This window comes from Trachemys scripta, chromosome 4 (genome assembly GCF_013100865.1).
Source record: "Trachemys scripta elegans isolate TJP31775 chromosome 4, CAS_Tse_1.0, whole genome shotgun sequence".
Taxonomy (NCBI): domain Eukaryota; kingdom Metazoa; phylum Chordata; order Testudines; family Emydidae; genus Trachemys; species Trachemys scripta.
In genome coordinates this window covers 120,651,056-120,676,404 of record NC_048301.1, presented here as the reverse complement: position 1 = coordinate 120,676,404, position 25,349 = coordinate 120,651,056, and the positions used below count along the sequence as shown (strand labels likewise).

Here is a 25,349-nt window from a genome sequence, read left to right as displayed (position 1 = left end):
TATTATAAAACTAGATTCCCAAAAAGCAAAAGAAATAAGATTTGAATCAATATTGTTAGAAGTTCAACACTTAAATGTTTCAATACTGTTACAAACTGAAAACCAGGCTAATGCCTCAACCAACTACTTTAAAAGAATATTTGTAAAGAATACATCAAAAGAACAAAAAAGTAGTGAATTCAAATATAAGTATTCAATTAAATGAATGTAGTTCAACAATATCAATAATAATAAAACAATACTCTTATGGATAAGATACTGCAAAAGTGACAGTAAACTTTAAAGAACAAAAACGGATGTTATTGAAATGACTTCAAACAATTTTGCAACATATTTTTCAATTTTAACACACCATACATTATTTTTTCCTATCAATTTTCAAAACAGAAATGGGCCAAATTTGTTCCCAGGTTTATGTTGTTTTATGATGGTGTAAACCCAATGTGAAGAGTCCTCCAGAGGACGAAGTTGTGGTGGAACAAAGTAACCACAATGAAATCAACAGGAGTTCCACAAACATAGCACTTCAAGGATTTAGCCCTAAACCAGTAATATGCTGCAAGTGCTAACTGTGTAGGATTAATAAATTCTACTGTAAAAGATTTTATATGAACAGAAAATTCCTAACTGATTGCTCAGTTTTAATTTTAGGCAAAGAGTTTTTCAGCTTCTTTCATTTTTCTTTTCCTGTCCATTTTAGAAACTGCAGTCCATCCAGTCTCTCGCATCTTTTTCATAGCTGTAAGTTTCAGTGCAGCACCAGTAGATTTTATGGTTGACAGAGTTGATATCTAAGAACAAAAATAAAACTATCCATTTATTTTTGTAACCAAATCTTTCAAGTATGCAGTCTGATCTGAAGTAAAGTTAAGATGATACCTTTTTTGGTGTCATGACACATAAGCGAGAAGCTTGAGGACAATTTTTGTACAGCTTTTTAAACATTTCTTCCTCTGAGACTATGCTCTTAAATTAAAAAGAAAGTTACATAATCAAAGACATAATAAACTATATATGTTTTCTATGCTACCATATTTATTAACATTCAATCATGAAAAATAATGTTAAAAAATTACTATACATCCTGATGAATTCAACAACATTCAGTTAAATGCCAGAGATATTATTTAGTGCAATTGCAATGATTAACTGAATATATAATAATGTTTCTGTAGATGTGCCCTGATCATGTTCTAGAGTTATTGATTATGTACACCTAAACTAACAATCTAAGTTACTTCTTAAATATACACACACATACATATTTTTATTTTGTAAAGTATATGATATCCTGAATGGTGGACACACATTCTGAGATACAGCAAAGAGTGCAGACAGAATAAACAGTGATAGATGCTATTCATTTTGAAATTTTTACCAGGAGGTCATTGTGTTCTGAGCTATCTGAGTGAGTATCCAGCTCTAAAAGCACTTTTCTTTTTTTCTTCATGTCTTCTTCTGAAAGTGGATTCATGCTTTCTCTTTGCAATTTATATTTTGGAGGAGTCTTCACAGTATATGTCTGGGGGAGAAAAAAAAACCCAAATATTTAAGATTATGTTGTTACGCTAATTTCATAAATGGAGGACCAAACCCAGAGCAGAGTACAAAGTCTGAATTGTATTGTGATTTGTGGAACTGCCGTCAGAGGGCCCATGTTTTCCTAGACTCTCCTCCATAACAGGTACTCCTGTAAGGACACAGACATTAACGAGACAGAGTGGACTAAAAGAGTTGTGAGGGGCACAGTGGCACGAAGGTCATATGAGGTGACTATGCCAGAGGGACAATTGATCTGAAGAACAAGAGCCATTTGTGAACCAGGAGACACAACACCCAGAGCAAGCCTACAGAAATACATAATTATCACATAATGCAATGACAGAGAACCATCCGGAGGCCACACCAAGAGGGCAAAGACTCGAAAGAGAGAGCAAGTTTGCTAGACTTGATAACAGGAAGACAGATAGGTCACTTCTGGTGTGGTTGCCTCTTGAGGAGACCAAACTATCTCAAAGACTATGCAACCAGCAGATTCTGTGGTAAAGACAAGACTCCAACTCGACTATGTGCTAGCAACCTCTGGTTCAGGGGATACAGAGTAGGGGTCTTGGTATCAATTATTTGTTTTTTAATTATTATATTAAAATGTTGTGCAAAATAGGGATGATTAATCATAATAAGTGGAACTGGAGTCAGAGGGACCATGTTCCCTGCAGGGATTGTTATGGAGAGGTGTAACAGGGTCCATGACCTGCCCCTCTTCCCGGGGCCCACTTGTGGCCCCCTATAAGGCTCAGAGTTGAGCTGCCTAAGACCAGCCAAGAGAACCAGCGGTCAGGGGGGTGTTTGTGAGAGCAGGCGCCAGCCTGATGTAAGACCAAAAAAGAAAAGCAGGCTCAAACCTAACCAAGAGAAAGGAGGCCATCCATGAGAGATGGGTGCCCCTCCATGAAAAGAACGATGTTTGCAGGCACTATTGGCCAAAGAAAAGGGGATGCCCACGAAAGGTGGGTGCTGACCCTGTTACAGCTCCATAGAGAGTCTTTTGGTTTGTTAAGTGACCATTAGAACTGAAATCACGGATAATCAGGTCTAAGTGCTTACACCTGCAGTGGAGTATGTGGGGCTCTCGTGTCCTCAACCAACACTTCAAAATGCTTGTCTGGAAGTGGATGGTTGAGACGTCGATGATTGCTCTGGGGCTTGTTGGCATCTCATCTGACGTTGTTTGCAGCGCTGGTCATAATCTCTTTGAGGTTGGGCATACGGGGAAGCGTTGGGTATAAAATCTGCCATGTTTCTTTTTGTTCTAAGGGGCATATATTCCTAGGGTTTTTAATATGGCATGGGAATCCTTGAGTGTGTGTAAGGTTGCATCTGTGCCTTCCGCGAACAGTTTTTACCTTCGAAAGGTAAGTCCTCTACCGTCGCCTGAACTTCCTTGGGGAAGCCTGAAAGGTGGAGCCAGGACATGGCTCCACATGACTATGGATGTGGCGATGGAGTGGGCTGCCTTGTCAGCAGAGACCAAGGAAGCCTGTAAGGCTGTTCTGGCAATGAGGGAGCCTTCTGTTATGTTAGCTTTATATTGTTATTTTTTATCTGTTGGAAGATGTTCAATTAAAGTTGCCATTTGTGCAAAAATGTTGCGTGTGTATTTGGTCAGTAACGCAGAATAGTTTGCTATGTGAAACTGAAGGGTCGCCGAAGAACAGGCTACCCTGCCAAAGAGATCTAGGCGTTTCCAATCTTTATCATAAGGGGTGGTCCTAGCCAGATGTTGTTTTTCCCCTTTGAATAACCGCCTCCCCCACCAATGAATTAGGAGTACAGGGGGTGAACAAAAACTCGGATCTACTTCTTGTCTGATCTTTTACAAGAAGGTGGAGCTGGTGTCTGCCAGACAGTTTTTGCCGGGTCCATGATAGCAGCATTGATGGGTAGTGCAATCTTGGCAGTAGGAAATGTATGGAGAACATCTGTCAGTTTATGCTGTGTCTCCAGCAGCTCTGCCAAGGGAAGGTCGAAGGAGTCAGCCACTCGTTTAAATAATTCCTGGAAGGATTTAAAGTCATCGCCTGATGTGGGTGGAGGAGGCATTATTGTTTCATCAGAAAACGAAGAGGAGATGTAGGTGGGTGGGATGGTGTCACCGTCTGGTGGCTCTTCAATTGCTTCTGCTTCCTCCTCGAGAGCTTCTGGGGAGGCTGGGGCAGAAGGTGAAGGTGATCTCTGTGATCTTGGTGTTCTGAACCTGGATGGGTTGGAGGGCTGCATGTTCTGGGTTCTGTATAACGCCCATGGTTCCCAATATGGCCAGTTAGGTAGGAGGACCATGGGGGGTGCACCCATCGCACCCATTGCGGAGGTTGCCACGCTATGTCTTGATGTTGTGAGGGTCCAGGTTTGGGCGAGGAATGGTGAGGGGTGTACATTCTTTCCCCTACTTCCTCCTCCTCATCGCTGGAGAGAGGAGGGGCTGAGCCAGCAGGTGTATTAGTACCATGGGGTACTGTCAGTACCAAATAGAGGCGTTCCTGGAATAGACGTGTTGAAGAGGTCTGCCTGGCTAACAAACTGCTGCAGCACGGGTAGGCTCGGTGCCAACAGAGGAGGAAAGCTTTGGTTCTAAATCATTGTGATTGCCGCCGGTGCTGTAGACTTGCTGCAATGTATTGGTGCAGGAGGTGGCACCATTGCGCTGCTTGGTGCCAAGGTAGCAGGCTTAGCTTTGTTAAGTGTGCCTGTCTTAGAGCTAGACTGCGGGGGGTCTTTTGCTCCTTGGGCCATCCCAGTGCCTCTTGGTCCGGAGCTCTGGGTGCCGACGGTACTGGAGCAGATTTGGTGATCAGAGATCGCCTTTACTGAGGTGATTCTTGCTGAGGCGAGGAGTGAGACCGCTTTTTTGTGGCTTTCTGCGGGACTGGGTCCTTTGCAGCTGTTTTTGAAGATGATCCCATGTCCGATGCCGCCGCGGGTGAGTGCTAGCAGGAAGGGGTCCTGTGCTCAGGATCAGAAGCAGGTCGAAGGGATTTCTCCATCATCATAAGTTTTAACTGGAGATTCCTAGCTTTTCTAGTCCTCACTGTCAGCTTTTTAAAGTGGTGGCACTTCTGTGCGATGTCTCGCTCTACCAGACAACGGACACACTGCAAGTGACCATCTGAGACTGGTATTGACAATCTACAGGTCAGGCAGAGTTTAAAACCTGTAGAACCAGGCATGTCAAAGAGGCTGTTCACAAATAAGGAATGGGAATAGTCCCTTCCAAGTGCCTCTGGGCTGTGAGGCAGATTTCCGCCAGAGAAGGGAGAAAAGGGGGGAGTTGTTTTTTTTTTTCAATAGAGAAAAAATGAAGGAAGACGTAAATAAAGAAAGGATAAAACTATAAGTGTTGAACTAAAGGAATAGCAAGATTTTTGAGGGCGCTGTTGTTGTTCCGACCGAAGCCAACAGCAGTAGAGAAAGAACGGGGGGTGGTTGTCCACACACGCTGGGTAGCTGCTCAGAGTGGTGAGAGCAGAGCCGGCTCTATGCACCAGCAAAGCAAACAGGTGCTTGGAGCGGCACATTTGCAGGGGCGGCATTCAGGCCATCCTTTTTTTGTTTGTTTGTTTGGTTGGTTGGTTTGTTTTGGGGGGGGGAGCTCTGCGGGCACTCACCTAGGTAGACGCTGTCTCGGCCTCCAAGCTGACGCCTAGGTCCAGGTGGAAGAGCCGCAGCGGGTGGCCAAAGCGGGCTCTGACACGTGGAGCACGGGACACTTGGTCTGAGGGCCGCCCCGCAGGGCGCACGGAGCTGCCTGCAAGTGCCGCAGCCGGGGCTGGGCCAAACAGCCCGAGCCGCCCAGGGACTGCGGCAGGGCGGCCAGGAGCAGCAGAGGGGCCATAGAGGGGAAAGGTGCCCGGGGCGCTGCCATGCGGGGCCCACGTCCCACTCTCCGGGGCTCCGTTCCCCGCCAGCCGCTCCCTCTGAGGCTGCCCTGCCCCGGCTCCTCAGCCTCCTGCCAGGGCGGTCCCCCCGGCTCTGCCCTCCCAATTCCCGGCCGGTCCTGGAGGCAGGAGTCCCGGCTGGAGGGACCCTGGGCTGAGGCGCGGCCTGAGAGCCCATCTGCTTACCTTGACCCTGCCAGCATCATACCGGCTGGAGGTGAGGGGGGCACGGGCGGAGTCAGGGCCCCCCTGGGCGCCGGGAAGGAGTCAGGTGGATGCAGCCTCCGCCCCTGCTAGTGCCATGAGCGGGATGCTGATGACCCGCCCTGGGAGCAAGTTAACAATGACCCAGGGCTGGGGCAGCAGGAGGGTGCAGGTGTGGGGGGAGAGCCCAGGGCTGGGTGGCAGGGGGGCACCGGGGGGAGCACAGGGCTGGGGTGGGGGGCAGCCAAAATTTTTTTGCTTGGGGTGGCAAAAAACCTAGAGCCGGCCCTGGGTGAGAGAGGGCTACCGCGCGTGCACAGACAACTGGGGCACAGCTACTGCAAATCTCCTACTAGAAGTGCAGGGGCGCACAAACACCTAAAATGGAGCACCCATAGGGACACTCCTTGAAGAAGAACCTGTCTTCCGACAGTGGCCAATGGCAGGTGCTTCAGCGGGAACGAATAGAACAGGGAATCATCGAGTGATCCATCCCCTGTCATCCACTCCCAGCTTCTGGCGAACAGAGGCTAGGGACACTCAGAGCACGGTGTTGAATACCTGCCCATCCTGGCTAATAGTTATTAATGGACCTAACCGCCATGAATTTATCTATTTTTTTAATCCTGTTATAATTTTGGCCTTCACAACATCCCTGGCAAAAGGTTCCACAGGTGACTGTGCATTGTGTGAAGAAGTACTGTCAAGATTTTATAGGCCTCTATCATATCCCCTCTTAGTCATCACTTTTCCAAGCTAAAAAATCCCAGTCTTTTTAATCTCTCCTCATTTGGAATCTGTTCCATACCCCCTAATCATTTTTGTTGCCCTTCTCTGTACCTTTTCCAATTCCAATATATCTTTTTTGAAATGGGGTGACCAGAACCGCACGCAGTATTCAAGATGTGGGCATATCATGGATTTATATAGTACAAGTGGAGGAGCTTGGTTTGCCAGACTGATCAGCAGAGCCAATACTGACAACCTACATGAAAAGGCTGCAAAACAGCATGCCTCTGGACCGCATCAACATGCAGAAAGCCTTATGAGCCAGTTACTGTCAAACCCAGTTTTAAAAGTACTTAATAAGGCTGTTAAGAATGTTGGAGACACAACTCAGTTTATGTGAACCAACATGGCTGTTGCATCATACTTTCTATTTAAGCAAGAGATACCACACACTACAAACTGGAGGCCAATGTTAAGTGCATTGTCACTTATTAACCCTGAAGTTGGACACTAGTTCCGAATAAGACTGGCAAATGCTCGCTATCTTTCTGCAAAAAACTCAGTTGACTGTCTAGAAACATGGGCTGTAACAGTGAAAGACTCAGCAGTTGAAAAAGTGAAGAACTCTCTCACCATATTCAATAAATGTGCATACGTGGCTGATGAATGCACCAATGCAAATAGGCATCAAGTATTAAGTCGCTGCGTATGTTATCTTGATGTCCATGCTAGGCCAGTAGATGCATTCTAGATGTTCAGGTTATAGAAGACATCAGCTGCATCTGTGACATCTTAGAAGAGTTAAATGCTTGTCAATTGGACCCCAAACAGATGGCTGCTTGTGCATTTGATGGACCTACAAACTTCTCTGGAAGACACAGTGGAGTACAAGCTTTACTCAGAGAAAAGTGTAACCCTAATCTCTCCTATAAACACTGAAGAGGCCATCTAGTGCAGCTAGCGCTAATACAAGCTGCAGAATCTTCAAAAGACATTACAAAGCCATAAATTGAATGGCTTTGTTATACTCTTTTTTCAGCAAGAGTCCAAAAGGACTGAACATCTTGGAAACAAATAGAAGATACAATAGGACTGAAGTTCAAAAAACTTGGAAAAACCTGCTGGCTTTCTCATCAGCGATCCTTGGCTGTTGTCTTAAAATGACTGAAACCGTTATTACTGGCTTTAGAAAGTATCTACCAAGATAGGTCAGATCTAGGTAGTGAGGCTGGTGGACTACTTTTGTGAGTGCGCTGCCTGGCACTCTGGGGCTGGGGGCCGTGCTGCCTGCCCGCTCGACTGGTACTCTGGGGCTGGGGGCCATGCTACCCGCTTGCCCCCAGCGTTCTGGGGTTGGGAGAGCTAGGAGCCATGCTGCCTGCCTGGCCCTCCAGGTCGTGCCACCAGCCAGCCAGCACTGGGGATGCTGGAGGCCACAGTTCCCATCTGCCCAATGCTCCGGGGTTGGGAGCGCTCAGGCGACTTGAGGCTGGGGTGGGGAGGCTGGGGGTGGGCAGGAGAGGGGCTCTGGGCTCCTCATTTTGTACTGCAGAACTACACCATAACCACAGAAGAAGGGTCTGGATTTACCTCATACTGTATACAATATGAATACATAGTTAACACATTTAACAAAGAATTATACAGAAGACAGTACGCTAACACTTACCATCTTAGCCACTTTATTCTCCTTCATGTTTATTATTTATTAATTATTATTATGGTAACATTTAATATATTATAAATTTATCAGAAGAGGAGAAAAGGGTTTTAGATTTCTTTTCTAAATAGTACATTTTATTGCTGATTTTAAATTCTCATAGATGTATTCAGCATAAAGTTGACCTTAGTTATTTACATATTTGAATTGTATTAGTTAAATGCTGTAAAAATTGTATGTGAGTTTTTCACATTTTAAAAAGAGCCTATTTTATGGCTATGATAGAACAGCCATGAACACTGTAATGCTATTATAGCCATGCAATGTATTTATTTATTGCTACTTACTAGAAACATTTCTGCAGTGCAGGACACACAGCACTTTTCCACCAAGATTGTCAAAAAACTCTTGTGACAATAATTAAATAAAGCCTCACAACAGCCCTGTAAAATGGGTTTTGCTAGCCCCATTTTACTGAAGGGTAGACTGAGGCAGAGATGAGTGAACTGACCTGTCCATGATCACACAACTAACAGGAGTCAGGAATAGAATCTTGGAGCCCTGTTCCCCTTTTCAAAAACTTGTTCTTCCCTAAATATCCCCCAATATACGCATATGAAAAATACTGTAAATTTTTTTAACCTATGCTTTCCTTAATCAAAAGTGAAAAAGTGTCTCCGGAGACAATTAGATCAGCATGGGCCCTTAAAATAAAATGAAAAGTACATTTTAAAAAATAAATAAAAACAAAAACATGGAAATAATATACTATCCAATAAGCAACAGACCTTTAATGATGGAGTGACCAAGACACTTTTAGTAGGTGTCCAAGAAGACATTTCTTTGTTTTCCAATTTGTTCTCTCTAAAAGATGTGAAATTCTGGGATGAATTTTTTTTTGAATTAACTGATGCAGAGGCAAGCTTTAAACTGGTTTTAGGAGTCTCCATAAAGGATGTTTGTATTTTCTAAAAATAATAATAAATGAAAATATATTAAAAATCAATAACATATTAATAAATGCCAACTTGCCAATGTTTTCAGTTAGTATGAAACCTTAGTTTAATTATACATGCCTGCTAACACAAATCATCACATTTTATAAAAATCAAAGTAAAAAGCCACCTTATGCTTTTTTTCTTTTTCAGAAACCGCATTTTCTTTTGCTTCTCTTGCAAGGTTTTCCTGTTTAAAAAACAGAGTAGTGTAAGATACAGTAAATGCTCTATTTGCAAATATTTTAGCTGACTATATCTTCTGTACAATAATGGAGTAGTACACATGTTCAGCATTCAGTTATAAACACACACAACAATATACAAGCAGCGTTTAATTACATTTCAGACTTCAGTAGATATTTAAAAAGTGGAAATAAGAATTAACTAACTTATCTTAATTATATATGGGAAAGGATACATCTCTTACTGTCCCTACATACCCAGTTTTCATTACTGTTTGTTTTTGATTTATGCAGTAAGATTTTTTTTATTTCAGACTGTTTCTCATTCATTTACTTTTATGGAGTTCTGCCACATAGGGAGTTTTGTCCTCTTCAGAGTCAGGTAAATACAGCAAAAATGTATTCATGAATTTTCTGTCAAATATTTGTGATCCCTTTTATTCACTAAGGGCTTGAATCTGCAAGCACTTAGGCACATAAACAGACCCATTAAACAGTCCATTGACAATTACACAACATGAATAGAGAATTTATTTGCACAAGTAATCTACTGAACAACTGCGAATAGTGAGCAAATAAATAAAAATTGCAATCGGTTTGTAGCTAAGTCATGAACTAAAAATGAAGCTAAATTCATGAGATTATTTGTTGCATATTGTTTAGCCAGTTCTGGTCTTGTGCTAGAATGAGTCATTTAGCAACAAATTCCATGAGAGTGCTTGAAGTTGTAATAAAAGGTAGGGTACAAGCTCAGCAATCTATATGCTAAGATTCAGACCATCAAACATTCCTCCAACAGTTTGTATCTGGATAAGGAAAGGCTAAAATGTCTGGGTCCAAAATATAATTTCATTTTTCATATGCCTGTACTCTTGTATAGAAAACTTCTGTAGAGTTGCAACTGGATTACTTCAGAGGCCAAAGGTGAAATCCTGGACCCATGTAGGTCAATGGGAATTTGACTTAAATTCAGCTAAGCATGCTGACTTCAGAGCACATCAAGTTCTTGAGAACAGAGTGAGGCTTAGTCTACACTACAAAGTTTTGCCAGCATTGCTATGTGGGCTAGGAGTGTGAAAAAGTGAACCCCCCTACCAGACATAGCTATAGTGGCAAAACCCCCAGTGTAGACACAACTATACTGACAGAAGAGTGCTTTGTCAGCATAGTATCAGAGGGGTAGCCATGTTAGTCTGTATCCACAAAATCAACGAGGAGTCTGGTGGCACCTTAACGACTAACATATTTATTTGGGCCTAAGCTTTTGTGGGTAAAAGAAGAAGAACCATCTGAAGAAGTGGTTTTTTACCCACAAAAGCTTAGGCCCAAATAAATCTGTTAGTCTTTAAGGTGCCACTGGACTCCTTGTTGGTTTTGTCAGCATAGTTAATGCTATTTGGGGGAGTGCTATGCCAGCTGGACTCCTTTTGCCAGCATATCCTGTCTCCAACAGGGGGCTTTGTTGGCATAGCTCTGCCAGAATATCTATACTCGCAAAGGCTCTTTAGTGTACACAAGTCCTGAGAGAGAGGAATCAACCCAAATTTCCTCCATAGTACTAAATGATATAGCCACAGGCTAAGCCAAAAAATTTTACATGTCATGCCACAAGACATACCTTCTCTTCAACCTCTATTTTAAGCTGCTCCTTAAGGGATAATAGTTCACTTTTCACATGAGATAGCTCAATTTCCTAAAAATTACAATCAGATAAGAGTTAATAATTTTCTGTTAAATTGAAAAAGAAAATAGTTTTTAAAAACTCAAATAAATGCATCTGTCATATACTACTATACTGTTCAACTTTACATTATTTTAATGACAGAATTAATTCTAAAAATTAACTGTGGGTACCTTCAAACACAAAGCCATTTACAGGCCTACGGTTAAGTTGGATGTTTTGAACTAATGGAGTTTCCTATCTAAGGAACAGGTATGTTCAGCATGAATGAGTTAAATTGTAGACTTGGATCAACCCCTTCCCATGGAAATATGTGTGAAAAAGTCCTGCAAGAAGGAAATCTCCATGAGAATCCCCTCACTGGGTTTGAGGGGGTTGAGGAGCTGAGGCTACACTGTCAGAGACTCCTCAATGACTTGGTGACTGCTCTCAGAACATTCCCCAAAGTGGGGTTTTGCCAGGTAAAGGAGGGGCACAGAAAAGTTAATGAAGTCATAGGCTAGGAGGTTGTTTTTATTTTTTTCAACAGATCAAGAACTATTGAGAAATGAATCTATTAATATTTGGACAGGACTATTCAAGTCAAGCAGTTTTTCTCATGTTATTTGTGGCACATTATTACCAGGAAAAAAATGGCACACTGTTTGATACAAAAGTTCCTTAATCAGATAGAGTGGTGAAAACATTCAGAGGCCATCAGGAGAAAAATAGACAGGAAAGTACACTTGCTTACATTTCATTTAAAACACTTTATACTGTAACACATATAAAAACAATAATAAGCAAGTATGGCACACAAAAATCGGGGGGCTAGCCTTCATTGTACAGTTCCAGAATATAAAGTACACATCTAAAACAGAGAAAAAATAAACAGTAAAAAAGGAAAAATTGTTATCTAGTTATGTCACTCATCTGCAGCAGTTTTTTTTAATTTTCTCATAGTTATTCACTATTAAGGTTTAGCTCTTACCAAGGATCTTTTTACTGACATTTGTTCTTGTTCTTTCGTCTTACAGAGTTCTAATTCTGTATCTTTTTCTTCAACCATTTTATCATATTGATGCTGCATACAAAGAGTCATGTGCATAAGTGTGATAAATAAAAATTATCACTTAAAACAGCTAGCATTCATTCTTTATTCAGAAGTTACAAAAGATTACTAACTTTTTTAGACACAAAACTAGTTTGAAGCTTCAATGATACATATCTAAACTCTTTCCACAGATCATACTCACACTTTTTCTCTATGCAATAATATTCTGTGAGACCATTTAAAAGTATTTTATGTCCTTTGTGGGGAATCAAATGTACCTGTGTGTAAAGGCTGGTTATACTGAAGCAAGTAACATTTATGAACATATCCATTTAAAAAGAGTGCTTCACTAAAATATGTTAAACTGAACTACCTAGGGCCACTGAAAAGTTAGAGGCCTTACAAGAATGGGTCCAAATTAACACTGAAAGAAAACCTGGGGTGGGAGAATGGGACCAAAAGGAATCTGAAATTCCAGAAAATCCTTTCAGTATCCTTCCCACAGAACAGACATGGGACTATTCAGAATTCTAAATGATCATTAAGGTCCGTATTTCCCTTCTTCCATAAAAATGTATGCAAATATAATACCTCAATATTTGCAACCCCCAAAGCAGCTCTACGAGAGCTGCATCTCTGCCACAACTAGCATTACAGTATTAGGGATTGCCAAATACTTTTGTTACAAGTAGTAGTATAATTTCTGCTTATCTACATATTTAGGAGTTAAGATAGTGAAGAAATGCCTCCTGTCATTGATGCATTTCTTGTTAGATGTTAAGAAACTGATCATATCTCCAGCTTAATTTTCCTAGATCAATGTCCTTATAATAAAGCTCCATTTCCCAGTTCCTAATACTTGTGGTTTGTGCAATTTGACTGATTCCAGACATAATGTCATGTATTGCACATATACAACTAGCAAAATCATTTTACCTTGTGTTTCTCCATAAGTGCTACCATTTCAGCTATCTTGTGCTGACATCGAATATCAATTTCTTTCTGCAGTATTACTGCTTCATCAGCTATTAACCTCATCTTTTCCACCTGTTAATAACACAGTATTTTCTTCTAATTTGTGAGCAGCATTGAATGCAATATTTTAATGAAACCCCCAACGCTACATATAGTTTAGTTTTTATGACAGTCCATTAGCTCAAAAGCCACTTTGTTCTTTATATGGCTAACTTGCAGTGCTTGCACTGTTGCAGTTTATCTTTAACTGTCAGACAGGCAAAATTTTGTGGCATCAAGTAAAAAAAAAGAAAGCTAAAAATATATAAAAAGTTAAAATACTATATATACATTAAAAGAAATGCTTTTTCCACAATGGACTTGTCTGATCATTTTTATATTTTATCAAATATGAAACCACAGCTATTCATTTAATGAAACACACAAGATACATTTTGAAGTTATTCTAACAATTACAGTAATATGGATGGAATGAACCAATTGATTTGGAGTATTTCCTTCTTTGTGATATTATAATCTACAGTACTGAAGACTAAAAAATGCCTGGCTGCCCTGCAAAAATTTGTAAAACAGATACTTTAAAATCATAGTTTTTTTCCCACTTTCATTTTATTTCAGTCTGGTACTTTCTAGCACAAAAAATTACTTTTAATTAGTTTTAAAAATATTTTTTTTTATTTTAAAAATTCCTGTACTAGAATGCACATTAGTTGAAAAGCAATTTAACAAACTAAGGCCTACATTTTTAAACTTGGATACCTAAACTGACGCCCTAAATCCTAATTTTTATTTAGGTACCTAACTTTAGAGACCCAAATATGAACATTTTCACTTAAGAACTCAAAGCTGAAAGCCTATAATCACCAGTATGTGTAGTTCACACACAAGCAGTTCCACTTACTTTGTCATGGCCCTGGCCTAACTCCCCCTGCTAGACATTCACCAGGTGCTGTGTTTGGGTCTCACCACGCTGGATCCATGTGCTCTTATGCTTCCTGAATCTGAACAAAGTCCATGCATTCCCTGTCTCTTACTCTGGGTCTCCAGGCACACTTTCAGGCTACAAATATACTGCTAACAACTATCTGGCAAACTGAGACTCCATGGTCCAACTTCCTAGGCCCTGAAAACTAGCACTGGCACCCTTAGGCTCCCCAATAGCTTACTCACACATCTTCTCAGAGCTCCAACCTCGTGGGCACTCTGGTTTAGTTTCTCTTCAGGGACTCATGACAGTTGAAGCAAACACAGATAGGCTTTGCAAAAGGGATTGCTAAAGTAATTACTTTTTATATTAGCACAAAAGAAATTCAGATCATGCAAAATAAAACACATCTATATGCTATTCCCTGTCTCAATTTCCTCACCTGTTTCAGTTTCCTCCTCAGTGTTTTCTGGGATTTGGTTAGAGTCCTCTAGGGTGTCCAGGAGCCCCCTCCTGCTGCCCACAGTTTCTCCTCCAAATCATGGAGTCTCTCTCTCTTTCCTCATGCTGGTTTCCTTTGACCTTGGCTGGTCCCCCAAAGTCAAGAAAGTCCTCTCTCCTTCCAAAACACTGTGTCTTTGTTCCTCTCTCCTGCACCAGGCTTTCTTCATCTGTCTGACCCTACCCTCCCAGATTCTGTGTTTTTAAAAACTAGCACTAACATCTTGGTACTTTGTTTTGCTCTTTGGGAATTTTCCACTTTTCAAACTCCCTTGCAGAGAAGTTAGAGAAAACTGTTTCACCAAGGCTTCAGCCATCACATTGTCCAAAAAATGGTCCCATTTGAATGAGATTCATTCACATTAATGACTTAATTTGTTTGATCTGAACTTCTCCCAGCCCTTGACTGACTTACTACAAATTGAGGGTTGGAGTTACACATACAATTCATGATCTCACACAGAAGTCATAAATTGTATATAAACAGCTTCCCCATATGGTTACGGGTGTCCACAGGACAATAATATGTGGAGGGAGTTCAGGATCAGCCCTAAATAACTTTACAAAACACATTAAACATTGGATAAATTATCAAATTACTCAAATGAATCCAAAGAAACAGTAAATTTTAGTAATTCTTACCTTTTCAAGAAGTTTTTCTTCTGTTATGTTTTTTGCCTCGATTTCTTTTTGGTAGCTGTCAATTGTTTCCTTATGTTGCCTATTTACATTTTCGAGCTCTAGTTGTAATGTATTCACCTTTTAACAAGACAAAATCATTTAATTAACCATTCAGGAGTAAATTTTAATATATGTTGATTCATTTAAGCGGTTATTACCTATCCTGTACTAGAGATACAAAATGAGTGAGGTAATATCTTTTATTGGATCAACTTCTGTACTGGGACAGTTTACCTTCTATTCAAGATTCAAATTTTTTTAAACAAGGATCTAAGCTATGGCCTTTCACATTTTTTCCTAATTACTGGGAAAATAGCAATAACAATTTCAATTAAATCACCCCCTCCAATTGAAAAACATATGAAAAAGGAAAAGTGGAACTTAATGAGTTTCAACTAATACTGTCTCCAAGACATCATACCCTACAGAGGGCGAGGTTTCTGATTACTTGAGAGGACAGGGCCCCCCAAAGTGTACATGATGTCCTAAAATTCACAAGGAAATAAGACCATGCTTGCTATTCCCTGGACACTCATCCACTGGCAGTATGACTTCCTCCTAGAGCTGTGCAGCCACAGAATAATCTTCCATTCTTGTACTCTTCCTGTTCTTGGGGGGGAGGGGATTAGCTATGCAAAGCAGGGCTCTGCAACAGTTAGACTCCCATGCCACCTTTGCAATCCTCATCCTAAGCAGTACTGCGTAGTCTTCGGCCACAGTCAATGAACTAGTCCTGTGGTTTTTTTATAATTTCCATTTATAATAGAATTGATTGAAGAACAGGGAATTTTCCTGGCCCATTAGTCTTAGTAAGTTTTTATTATTATTAATAAAAACTTCTATGAAAGGAACTGTACTTGTTAAAACATTCTTTTGAACTGCTGATTTTGCTGGCAAGATGCCTGGAAGAGGCCAACAATATGCATGTTTGACTGGGAACTGACTTCAGTGAAACCATGACATGAATTAAAAGAGTGCACCCTAGTAAAATTAGTTTATTCAAAATTAAGTACTTAGAATATTTAAACAAAAGCTCATATTTTATGACAGAAATAAATTATCACACAAATTACATATAACCAGTTAATATGCATATGAATAATTAGGCTAGAGAGAAATGTCTTGTGCTACTTTCAGTAGATGCTAGAGAAAAGAAGTTCAGAAGGAGAAACAAACCATTTATATTATTTTGTTCATTTTAGTAAAGCACAAATAATGTTATATTGCTGTCAAAGTACGTAAATGTATTTTTAAAATTGTTGTTGTAGCCATGTTGGTCCCAGATATTAGAGAGATAAGGTGGGGGAGGTAACATCTTTTATTGGTCTAACTTCTGCTGGTGAAAGAGACAAGCTTTTGAGCTACATAGAGTTCCTCTTCAGGTCTGGCTGACCTGACCAACTACAATGCACACAGAAAATGCTCATTTATGAACAAATCATTTGTGGTTTAACCCTGCTCCTAGTCAAGTCAATGGGACAATTTCCTTGATCTGAATGATACAGAAGCAAGCCCTGGATAACTTTATTTTTCAGGAAAACTGAAACTGACCAAATTAAAAGTAAAGAGAGATTCTGAACTCCCAAACTCCTATTTGGATTTGAATTTTGTTGCTGACCTGTATCTCTGCAATGAGCCAAACTAAAATCTAAATAAAAATGTGCTTATCTATCCATAAAGGTTCTTATATGGTCACAGATATTGTAGTACTGGAATGCTATATCTGAATATTGCAAGCCGGGCCAACTTCTAATTCAAAGTATTAACTGATCCAAAAAGATAATACGTGCATGGGTGCTTGCAGCACTAGAAGTCTGACTACCCTTGAAATCTTGTCCTAGAAACAGTGGATACAATTTCACAAATTTCTTATTAAAGGTTTGATTCAGTGAGGTGCAGAGCATCTCCTGTAAGATTCTGAGAAACTTCAATTCCTAATGATTTCAATAGGGAGCTGACAGTCTCCAATATATCATAGATTGATACAACAAGATGCTGAACATTTTGGCCCCAATCCAGCAAAACAATTAAACTTGCTTAATTTTTAAACACATAAGTAATCTTATTGACTTCAGTGGGACTGAAGGACAGACTCATGCTCTTCAACTACTTGTCTTTCACTTTTACAAGAAATATTTAGTATACACCTACCTTCCCTTCATAAATACTGGATTGCTTGCTTTCTGCTGCAATTTTCTTTTTCAACACTTTATTCTGTTAAAACCAAAATAAAGACTAAAGGGATACATTTAAACATTTACATTATTTTATTAACATACTGGAGAATTGCTTTGCTGCTTCAGTAGCTAAAATTAGTAAAACACACAGGGCAAATTGAGGCAGGGTAAACTTCAGCTGCCCATTTACAGCAGTTTTCTGCATACTGTGAACTGCCTCACCAGCACACAGCAGTCAGAATTGAGGCTAAAGATTAATCCCAGTACCCTCTCCCTTTTTAAAAAATTTTTTACAATCCACGTCCCATATCAGGCCCCCTAAGATTTGTGCATGGAAAAGTCCTCCCTGTGGAAGGAGAGCTCAAGTACTTCAATAACTCTTTTTTATCCTTTGTGGACACTGTGGAAAACTCTCCACATGGTTCAAGGTTCATGTGAGCGACACGGGTGGAAGAGAGGAGGAAAAAGCAGGATGCAGAACATCTCTGCCTCCTGCTTGTGGAACTTTCATGAAAAAATTAATACAGCCCCAGGCTGCACTACAAAGGAATCTCCAGAGGCCAGACCTGATGCAGTGATACAGAGGCTCTAAGCAGATGGCCCAAGTTTCTGGATGTTTTTTCTACAAGGAGACAACTCTGCCCCCTTGTAGGGTGAGATGGGGGAAACTCTGAAAAAATCTTCAATGACATTTCCTCACAAAAAGTCTACTCCCATGGCTTTTAACAAGAGAGGACAATCTGAGCTCAGATTTTTCTTCTCTTACTGATGGATAACTGACATAACTCAAGTGTTTATTTAAAGTATACTGATGACACTGTGTATCAAATACAAAATAATCAGAATTCATTATACATATACTCTTTCTACAATTACTTTTCACTAAAGTAGGCCAAGTTTTACAATTAAAAAGAACCATTGTAAAGACAAAACTTTCTTTAGATTTGACTTGAATTAAGACTATCATAGAAAAGAGAACCAGTTATGTAATCTCATAGACATTTGCAAAGACTCCTCATCTATTTAAAATCCTACCAGAAACTGAACAGTATTGCTCTACACACATGCAGTTGGATTTCTACGTATTCCATGTTCCTGTAACTTTTAAAAAGTCTACATACCTCTTGCTGCAGTTCTTCGCTGTGTTTGGTTTTATTTTCAACCTGTTTCTTTAAATTGTTAAACTAAAAACAAGAGAGATTTCAAACAATGAATCATTGCAAAATAATTTATTTTTTAGAATTTGTTAATTTATTTGATTGATATTTTAAGAACAATTGCATTTCTCTTTGCATAGGTCCCAATTCAGTAAGGCATTTAAGCATACTCAACTTCAATAATGTGATTAACCTCACTGATGCTCATTGGAACTATTCTTGGCCACAACTCAGTAAAAACACTTAAGCACATGCTCAACTCTCTCTCTATTTAGTACAACATTTAAGCATGTGTTTAACTATAATCACAGGCATAAATCCCACTGATTTCAGTGGGACATAAATACAAGCTTAAGTGTTTTGCTGAATCAGGATTTAGAGCACTAAATCTGTAATGGTTTTGATTACTGCTAGCCAAGTAAAACTGTAGTAGGACAGCCCATCAAAAGTTGTAATTAGAGCAGAGCAAAAATGTGTAGTAGGGAACCATAATCACCTCTTTTCTGTTCACAAATTGTGTATAAAATACTGCAGCTAATGCTTTAAAACTGTAAAGAATTTTTGAAGTTCTCTCTAGTTCATAGTATAATAGTATCCTCTCATACCTTATTTTCTAGCATCTTCAGTTGCTTTTCCTTTCTTGAAATTTCACTTCCAATGTTTCTAGTCTGAAATACATTATTTTAAAATCTGGCTAAATTATTATTAGAAATTTTACCACAAATTGCCCCAAAATATGCAGCTAGTTTTCTTCTGCTACTTATTTATATATACAGAACAAACAAGCAACCATCCCTTGTTCTGGGTGTCTTTATCTAATTTAATTTCACAGTAAAACTTCATAAGAGACTGTTTGGCATGCTCCAAGATATATCTCTATGCACCAGAAAACAATAATAAGAAAATAAAAATCCTCCACAACAGACATACTAGTATTAAAATCTCATCTAATCCCCAGACAACCATGGGTCACATTGGTCATTATAATCATTCAGAGACATACATATGGAAAACATGGGAGGTGTTATGCATGATGAAAATTACATTCTCTAGACCTTGTAGTTAAAGGCAGGTCATTCAAAGGTACAGTGCCTTGAGACAAACTTCTACAGACAGGAAGTGGGAGACATTTTTCCCTGATGGATCACTGTGTATTAGGTCTTACAATATAAGTCTGTTAATATACTGAGTCAAATGCTAACAAAGGGCTTGCGGAGACTTCAGAATGAAATGAACAGTAAGACGTAAACAGCTAGGGGACACCCCTGTTTTGAGGTGAAGATCAAAGGGATAGTCTGGTACAGCTGGTGATGCAGAGACATTCGGGCATGCTTCAATCTGTGAAGACAAGGTGCCAAGGTGCTTGATTGTATGAAAGGTCCTGGTTTAAAATGCTAGGGAAAGGACTTTGGGTAAGTTATCCTATAGGAGACAGAGGAATGTCCCGTAGTTAAGTGTGTAGTAGAAAGAGAGAGCCTGAAGCATAGGCCTAGTGCAAGGCCTGAGGTTTCAACCAAAGTCAGAAAAAGTTATGCTGTGAGCAACAGTTAAGCCCTGTCAAAAGCAGATGCTTGCCTGGAAGTCAGTGTCCGGTACACAAACTTGGCACCAGTATTGCTACCATTGCTAAAACACACTGAATATGTTAACACATTCCAGCAAGCCAGTACAAGAACACCCCAACCCAGCACATGATAAAATGGTTTGCCAAAAGTAATGAATAGTGATATTTTGTCTGAAACATCAGGAAAAAATACAAGGGGAGATAATAAACATGTCATGAAACATGTAAGGTGATGGATAAGTTGTTTACCCTAGGTTGTTTGTCTTAGTCTATAAATGTTGGGATACCTGCTTTAACCCTTTGTCTGGCCTAGGGGGCAGTGGAAAGTCCCGCCACTGCCTGAGCTGGTCCATTGTCACAGGCATACATGTGTTAGTGTACCTGTAACCATTGAGCAAGGGCATTAGCACTGTGCTTTGTTGGCAATAAACCTGGCCGGGTGCCTTTGCTACTAAACCAAGTCTTGTGTTTATTGGTCAGTTCGATCATAGCCTGCTGTATTGGCTATCTGGCCAAAGCCAGAGCAGCATGCAGAAAGAACACATGCACGCAGCCAAACATCTGACAACAAAGTGTAAGCTCTAGAATGCATGTTATGATTTGGTTTTCTCTGCAACCATTTGTTTCCAATATTCTGATTTTGTATCATTTAAATCTCTGTTGTTTGATAATAAACTTATTCTTGTTTTCACTATAAATATATCTAAGTGCTGTATATTAAGTGGACCGGTGATCCTGAATTAAAACTGTAAGTTGGTGTGTATTATTCCTTTTTGAGTAGCACAGCTGAGTTCTGTGAATGTGGAACAGGGGCTGGGCAGTCCAGAGGGACAGTCGGAGGACTCGGGGGTTGGTGTGTTCCTATCACTAACCTGCAGAGGGATTGCAAGGCCTGAGGAGGCCTGGAAGGTAGTGTTTGCATTCAGAGGCCAGTGCAGTCAAGGAGCTGATCCCCAACAGGCACAGTCAAGACTTCCTCACTCTAAGGGGTAGATAGAAGCCTCACAACCCTGGGTACTCGTGGAAAGCATCACAGCCAGCCCCTTCCTACACAGCTATTATTTCCTACTCTCCTACGTCTGTTTCCTAAGGATACCTTTTTTGGCTCAGACATTTACTGCTATAGCTTTTCATAATAAGATGTAGCATTGTATATATCCCATACATTTTCTTCACTTTCATCCAGTTTAGTTTTAGCCTCTTCATCTTTCTTTTTCATCTTCTCCTTCAGAGACTCCAAGTCATTTCTAAATGCCAAATTAATAAGTATTAGTAAATAATTAATTTAAAACTGAAGATTTCTTTCACCACCACTAAAAAAAATATATATATCACAGCTTAGCTCAAGGCGAGAAAAGCAGCTTCCTTTATAGCTAATATTAAGGGTGGTTTATGCCAATCTTTGAAGATGTCCCTAAAAGATACAGGGCAGTGGCCCAGACTTTCACTTCAGAGTTGTACTTATTTTTCACAGACCTAGAAAGTCCTATGCATACAATAAGTTTATCTTTCTATCTACATTATTTTAATGCATCTATCTCCATAATATCTAAATCCATATTATGGAAGGCAGATTAACAATGAGACTTGTCAAAATATACAACATTTCAGATGGTAAAATTTAATAGGAATCCTCTTTTCCATAATAGTTATGTCTCATTTTTTCCACATTTAACTAATAACTTTGTATATGCTATTTTCTTTAAATTTCCTCTACAATTAAAGGGTTTTTCCTCAGAAAACTGAAAATCCAAACTTCTGTCTTAGATGAAAATGAATGATGCAGTATAGTTCTTGGTATAAACTGTGCAGCAATTACAAAAAGAACATAACTAACAAATACAAAGTGGGTGTAAAGATGAATGTGTGGGTAATATTTAATGAACTGTATGGACAGTATGCTTTATGGACTTGAAGCAGAAGTTCACCACCAGAGGATAATGTGTCTCCACAATGGCTCATTTGAGGAGGTTGGAGTTGTCATTCTGTCCTGGTTAGCCAGTGATGTAATGCAGGGCTCAATAATCTAGCCTTGCTTCATCCCAAGACTTTCAATGGAAAACCATCAGACACAATCACAAACAATCAAAACCACCTGGAGGTAAAAAAAAGGAACATTACAACAGACAGAGAATCACCCTGTCTATGAATGAAGACAAAAGACTGTTTCAGTATAACACAGAAGGGGAAAGGCACTTGGTATTCTTTCACTGAGAAGACATCTTGAGGACGGTGCTTGATCTCACGAAAAATTGGAGCCATGTTCCTTTGAAACCAGCCAGCCCTGCAACATACTGAACTTGGGGGGGAACACGACCTACTTTATTAGATAGGAAAAGTAAATATTAACAAGTGTAGACCTAGGTTAGTGTTTTATGATTTAGTTGTAACCATCTGTTTCCAATACTCTTATTTCTAGTAGAACAACTATCCTTTCTTAAGTAGACCTTATTTAGTTTTATTACAATGCTGTATCTTATACAGGAGGAGGGTTTAAGGTAAAACTGGTAAACTCGGGTATGCTACTCCTTTGGGAGCAGAGGATCTGGAATTTCTGTGAGTAACCAGAGTCAGGGACTGGATATCACAGGGAAATGCTCCAGAGGAATTCATGCACACCTGCAAGGGCCTGGCAGAGCCTGCAGCCGGGTGCTTGCATGGCTGACAGGCCACCCAGCCATCACAGGCAAGACTCTTTGTTACCTCCTCTTCTTCAGGAAGGAAGGTAACAAGGTGACTCTCAGTCCTGGGTGCCCCAAAAATCACCACAGAGAGAGTAAGACCTATTTCATTAACATACAGCTTGAAAACAAATATATTAATCTGAAGTCATAGAAGCCAATGCCTACATACATTTATACATAAAAAAGGATAACACCAAAATCTAATGGTAAAGGAATCAAGACTTTTTCTGAGAATATGCTACTTATATATTTGTTTTTTCTTCCCTTAGCTGGCCGTTTGTTTCTTCAAGATTTTCTATTAGCTTCTTAGTCTTTTCTTCTTTCTTTCTGTTATCCTAAACAAAGATGCATGCAATCAATTATTTATTTTGAGTGAAATTCAATCCGTGTAGTGACAGACAGCACAAAGAAGTGCATATGCTTTCATCTGGTCCTCTACCTAGGGTGAATTTCACCATTTGTATTTTAAAATGCAAAAATTGTGTTGTTTCAAAATTAATTAATATCATGAAAATGGTCATGTGTCATATTTCGATATACAATATGCTTTATCACATTTTATTTTAAGTAAGAAGTGTCTTCCAAAAGAAGGTAAGTTTACTTCTCAACTTGCCTTATGAACTTCTTGTAGTTTCTTGAGCTCTGTGACAGTATCACTTTTCTTTTGTGCTATTTGTTCTTTTTCTAATAAAAGCTTATTGCAATTCATATTTAGTTCCTCATTCTGCAGCCTATTAAAATAATTGGGAGACAAGAGGAATAATTTATTTGTATTCTCAAATTCCCTTTCAAATCAGACCATGACAAAGCTTCTTGAATACAGGCTAACTGAAAAACTGTTGACTCGCCACTGTAGAGTTAGTTTTTGGTTATGTAAATCCCTGCATGCTGACTGGATTAACAGGTAGCAGATTTGCCTTAGAGTACAATTATTTTTCAGTGACTGTATAGAATGCAAATCTCTGTACGCTCAGGCCCTGATTCTACTAACTGCTTAGCACGCTGATATATCTACCTAATCTATACATTTAAAATGACTTTGAACTACCAACTTATGTACACAGCTAGACTATGTAACCATATGTTTTTATTGCTGTTATCTTTATCCTCTGTGGGGTTTCATGCGGAGCGGATAAAGCACACGACCAATGTGGTTGCAAGCTGAATCCGAATTCTGTTTATTACAAGCTTTCTTTTATAGTTTTTTTCAACATTACATAACCCAATTAGGCTATAATCACACATCTCCGGATTGGACAAGAAGGAGAATCATGTGTTTATCACATGTATAGCCCCACACCGATTGGTTCAACCATTCCTTACATAAGGCCATGATTTATTACCTTGTTTACCTCATCTTATATAATCCCTAGACCACCAGGGGGCGCCTTTGTCTTACAAGGCCATGAGCCATTGCTTGGCAAGTGTCCCATCGTCACCCTTTTCTCCTCATGGAACTTTCCATTAGGTTGGCGTAAGGATGATACATTCCCACAATCCTCCTCCCACCATTTGTTACATACACTTAATACATCTTGTTTTAAAAAGCAAACATCATTCTGAGATGTATTTGCAGTAGAGCTATCAAGCAATCATTTATTTAAATATTTTTGGATGTTTTCTACATTTTCAAATATGCTGATTTCAATTACAACAGAATACAGAGTGTACACTACTCACTTTACACATTTATTTTTGATTACAAGTATTTGCACTGTAAAAAAAACAAAAGAAATAATCTTTCAATTCACCTAATACAAGTACTGTAGTGCAATCTTTATCATGAAAGTTGAACTTAACAAATGCAGAATTATGTACAAAAAAACTGCATTCAAAAATAAAACAATGTAAAACTTTAGAGCCCACACATCCACTCTGCCCAACTTCTTGTTCAGCTAATTGCTCAGACAAACAAGTTCCTTTACATTTGCAGGAGATAATGCCGCCCGCTTCTTGTTTAAAATATCACCTGAAAGTGAGAACAAATGCTGTTGTAGCCAGCATTGCAAGATATTTATGTGCCAGAGACGCTAAAGATTCATATGTCCCATCACGCTTCAACCACCATTCCAGAGAACATGCATCCATGCTGATACTAGGTTCTGCTCGATAATGATCCAAAGCAGTGCAGACCGATGCATGTTCATTTTCATAATCGGAGTCAGATGCCATCAGCAGAAGGTTGATTTTCTTTTTTGGTGGTTCAGGTTCTGTAGTTTCCGCATCGGAGCTTTGCTCTTCTAAGACTTCTGAAAGCATGCTCCACACCTTGTCCTTCTCATTTTGGGAGGTACTTCAGACTCATAAACCTTGGGTCGAGTGCTGTAGCTATCTTTAGAAATTTCACATTGGTACCTCCTTTGCATTTTGTCATATCTGCAGTGAAAGTTTTCTTAAAACGAACATGTGCTGAGTCATCATCCCAGACTGTTATAACATGAAATAGATGGCAGAATGCAGGTTAAACAGAGCAGGAGACATACAATACTCCCCAAAGGACTTGTCACAAATTTAATTAATGCATTATTTTTTTAACGGTGTCAAGTATCAGGGGGTAGCAGTGTTAGTCTGTATCTACAAAAACAACAAGGAGTCTGGTGGCACCTTAAAGACTAACAGATTTATTTGGGCATAAGCTTTCGTGAGTAAAAACCTCACTTCTTCGGATGCAACCAAAGAAGTGAGGTTTTTACTCACGAAAGCTTATGCCCAAATAAATCTGTTAGTCTTTAAGGTGCCACCAGACTCCTTGTTGTTTTTGTA

General features: G+C 39.6%; 1 protein-coding gene across 1 annotated transcript in view; it reads right to left on the bottom strand.

Annotated features, from left to right (window-relative positions):
• SYCP1 (synaptonemal complex protein 1) overlaps positions 1-25,349 on the bottom strand; it is a 75,955-nt gene continuing 50,606 nt past the window's right edge. The window contains 15 exon segments of the mRNA XM_034767065.1: positions 1-791; positions 880-966; positions 1,379-1,522; positions 8,817-8,996; positions 9,154-9,213; positions 10,827-10,901; positions 11,860-11,952; positions 12,859-12,969; positions 14,966-15,082; positions 17,156-17,218; positions 18,303-18,365; positions 18,944-19,006; positions 21,068-21,149; positions 22,809-22,921; positions 23,200-23,317. Of these exon segments, the coding sequence (XP_034622956.1) occupies positions 648-791; positions 880-966; positions 1,379-1,522; positions 8,817-8,996; positions 9,154-9,213; positions 10,827-10,901; positions 11,860-11,952; positions 12,859-12,969; positions 14,966-15,082; positions 17,156-17,218; positions 18,303-18,365; positions 18,944-19,006; positions 21,068-21,149; positions 22,809-22,921; positions 23,200-23,317 (1,513 nt within the window). The 3' untranslated portion in view covers positions 1-647.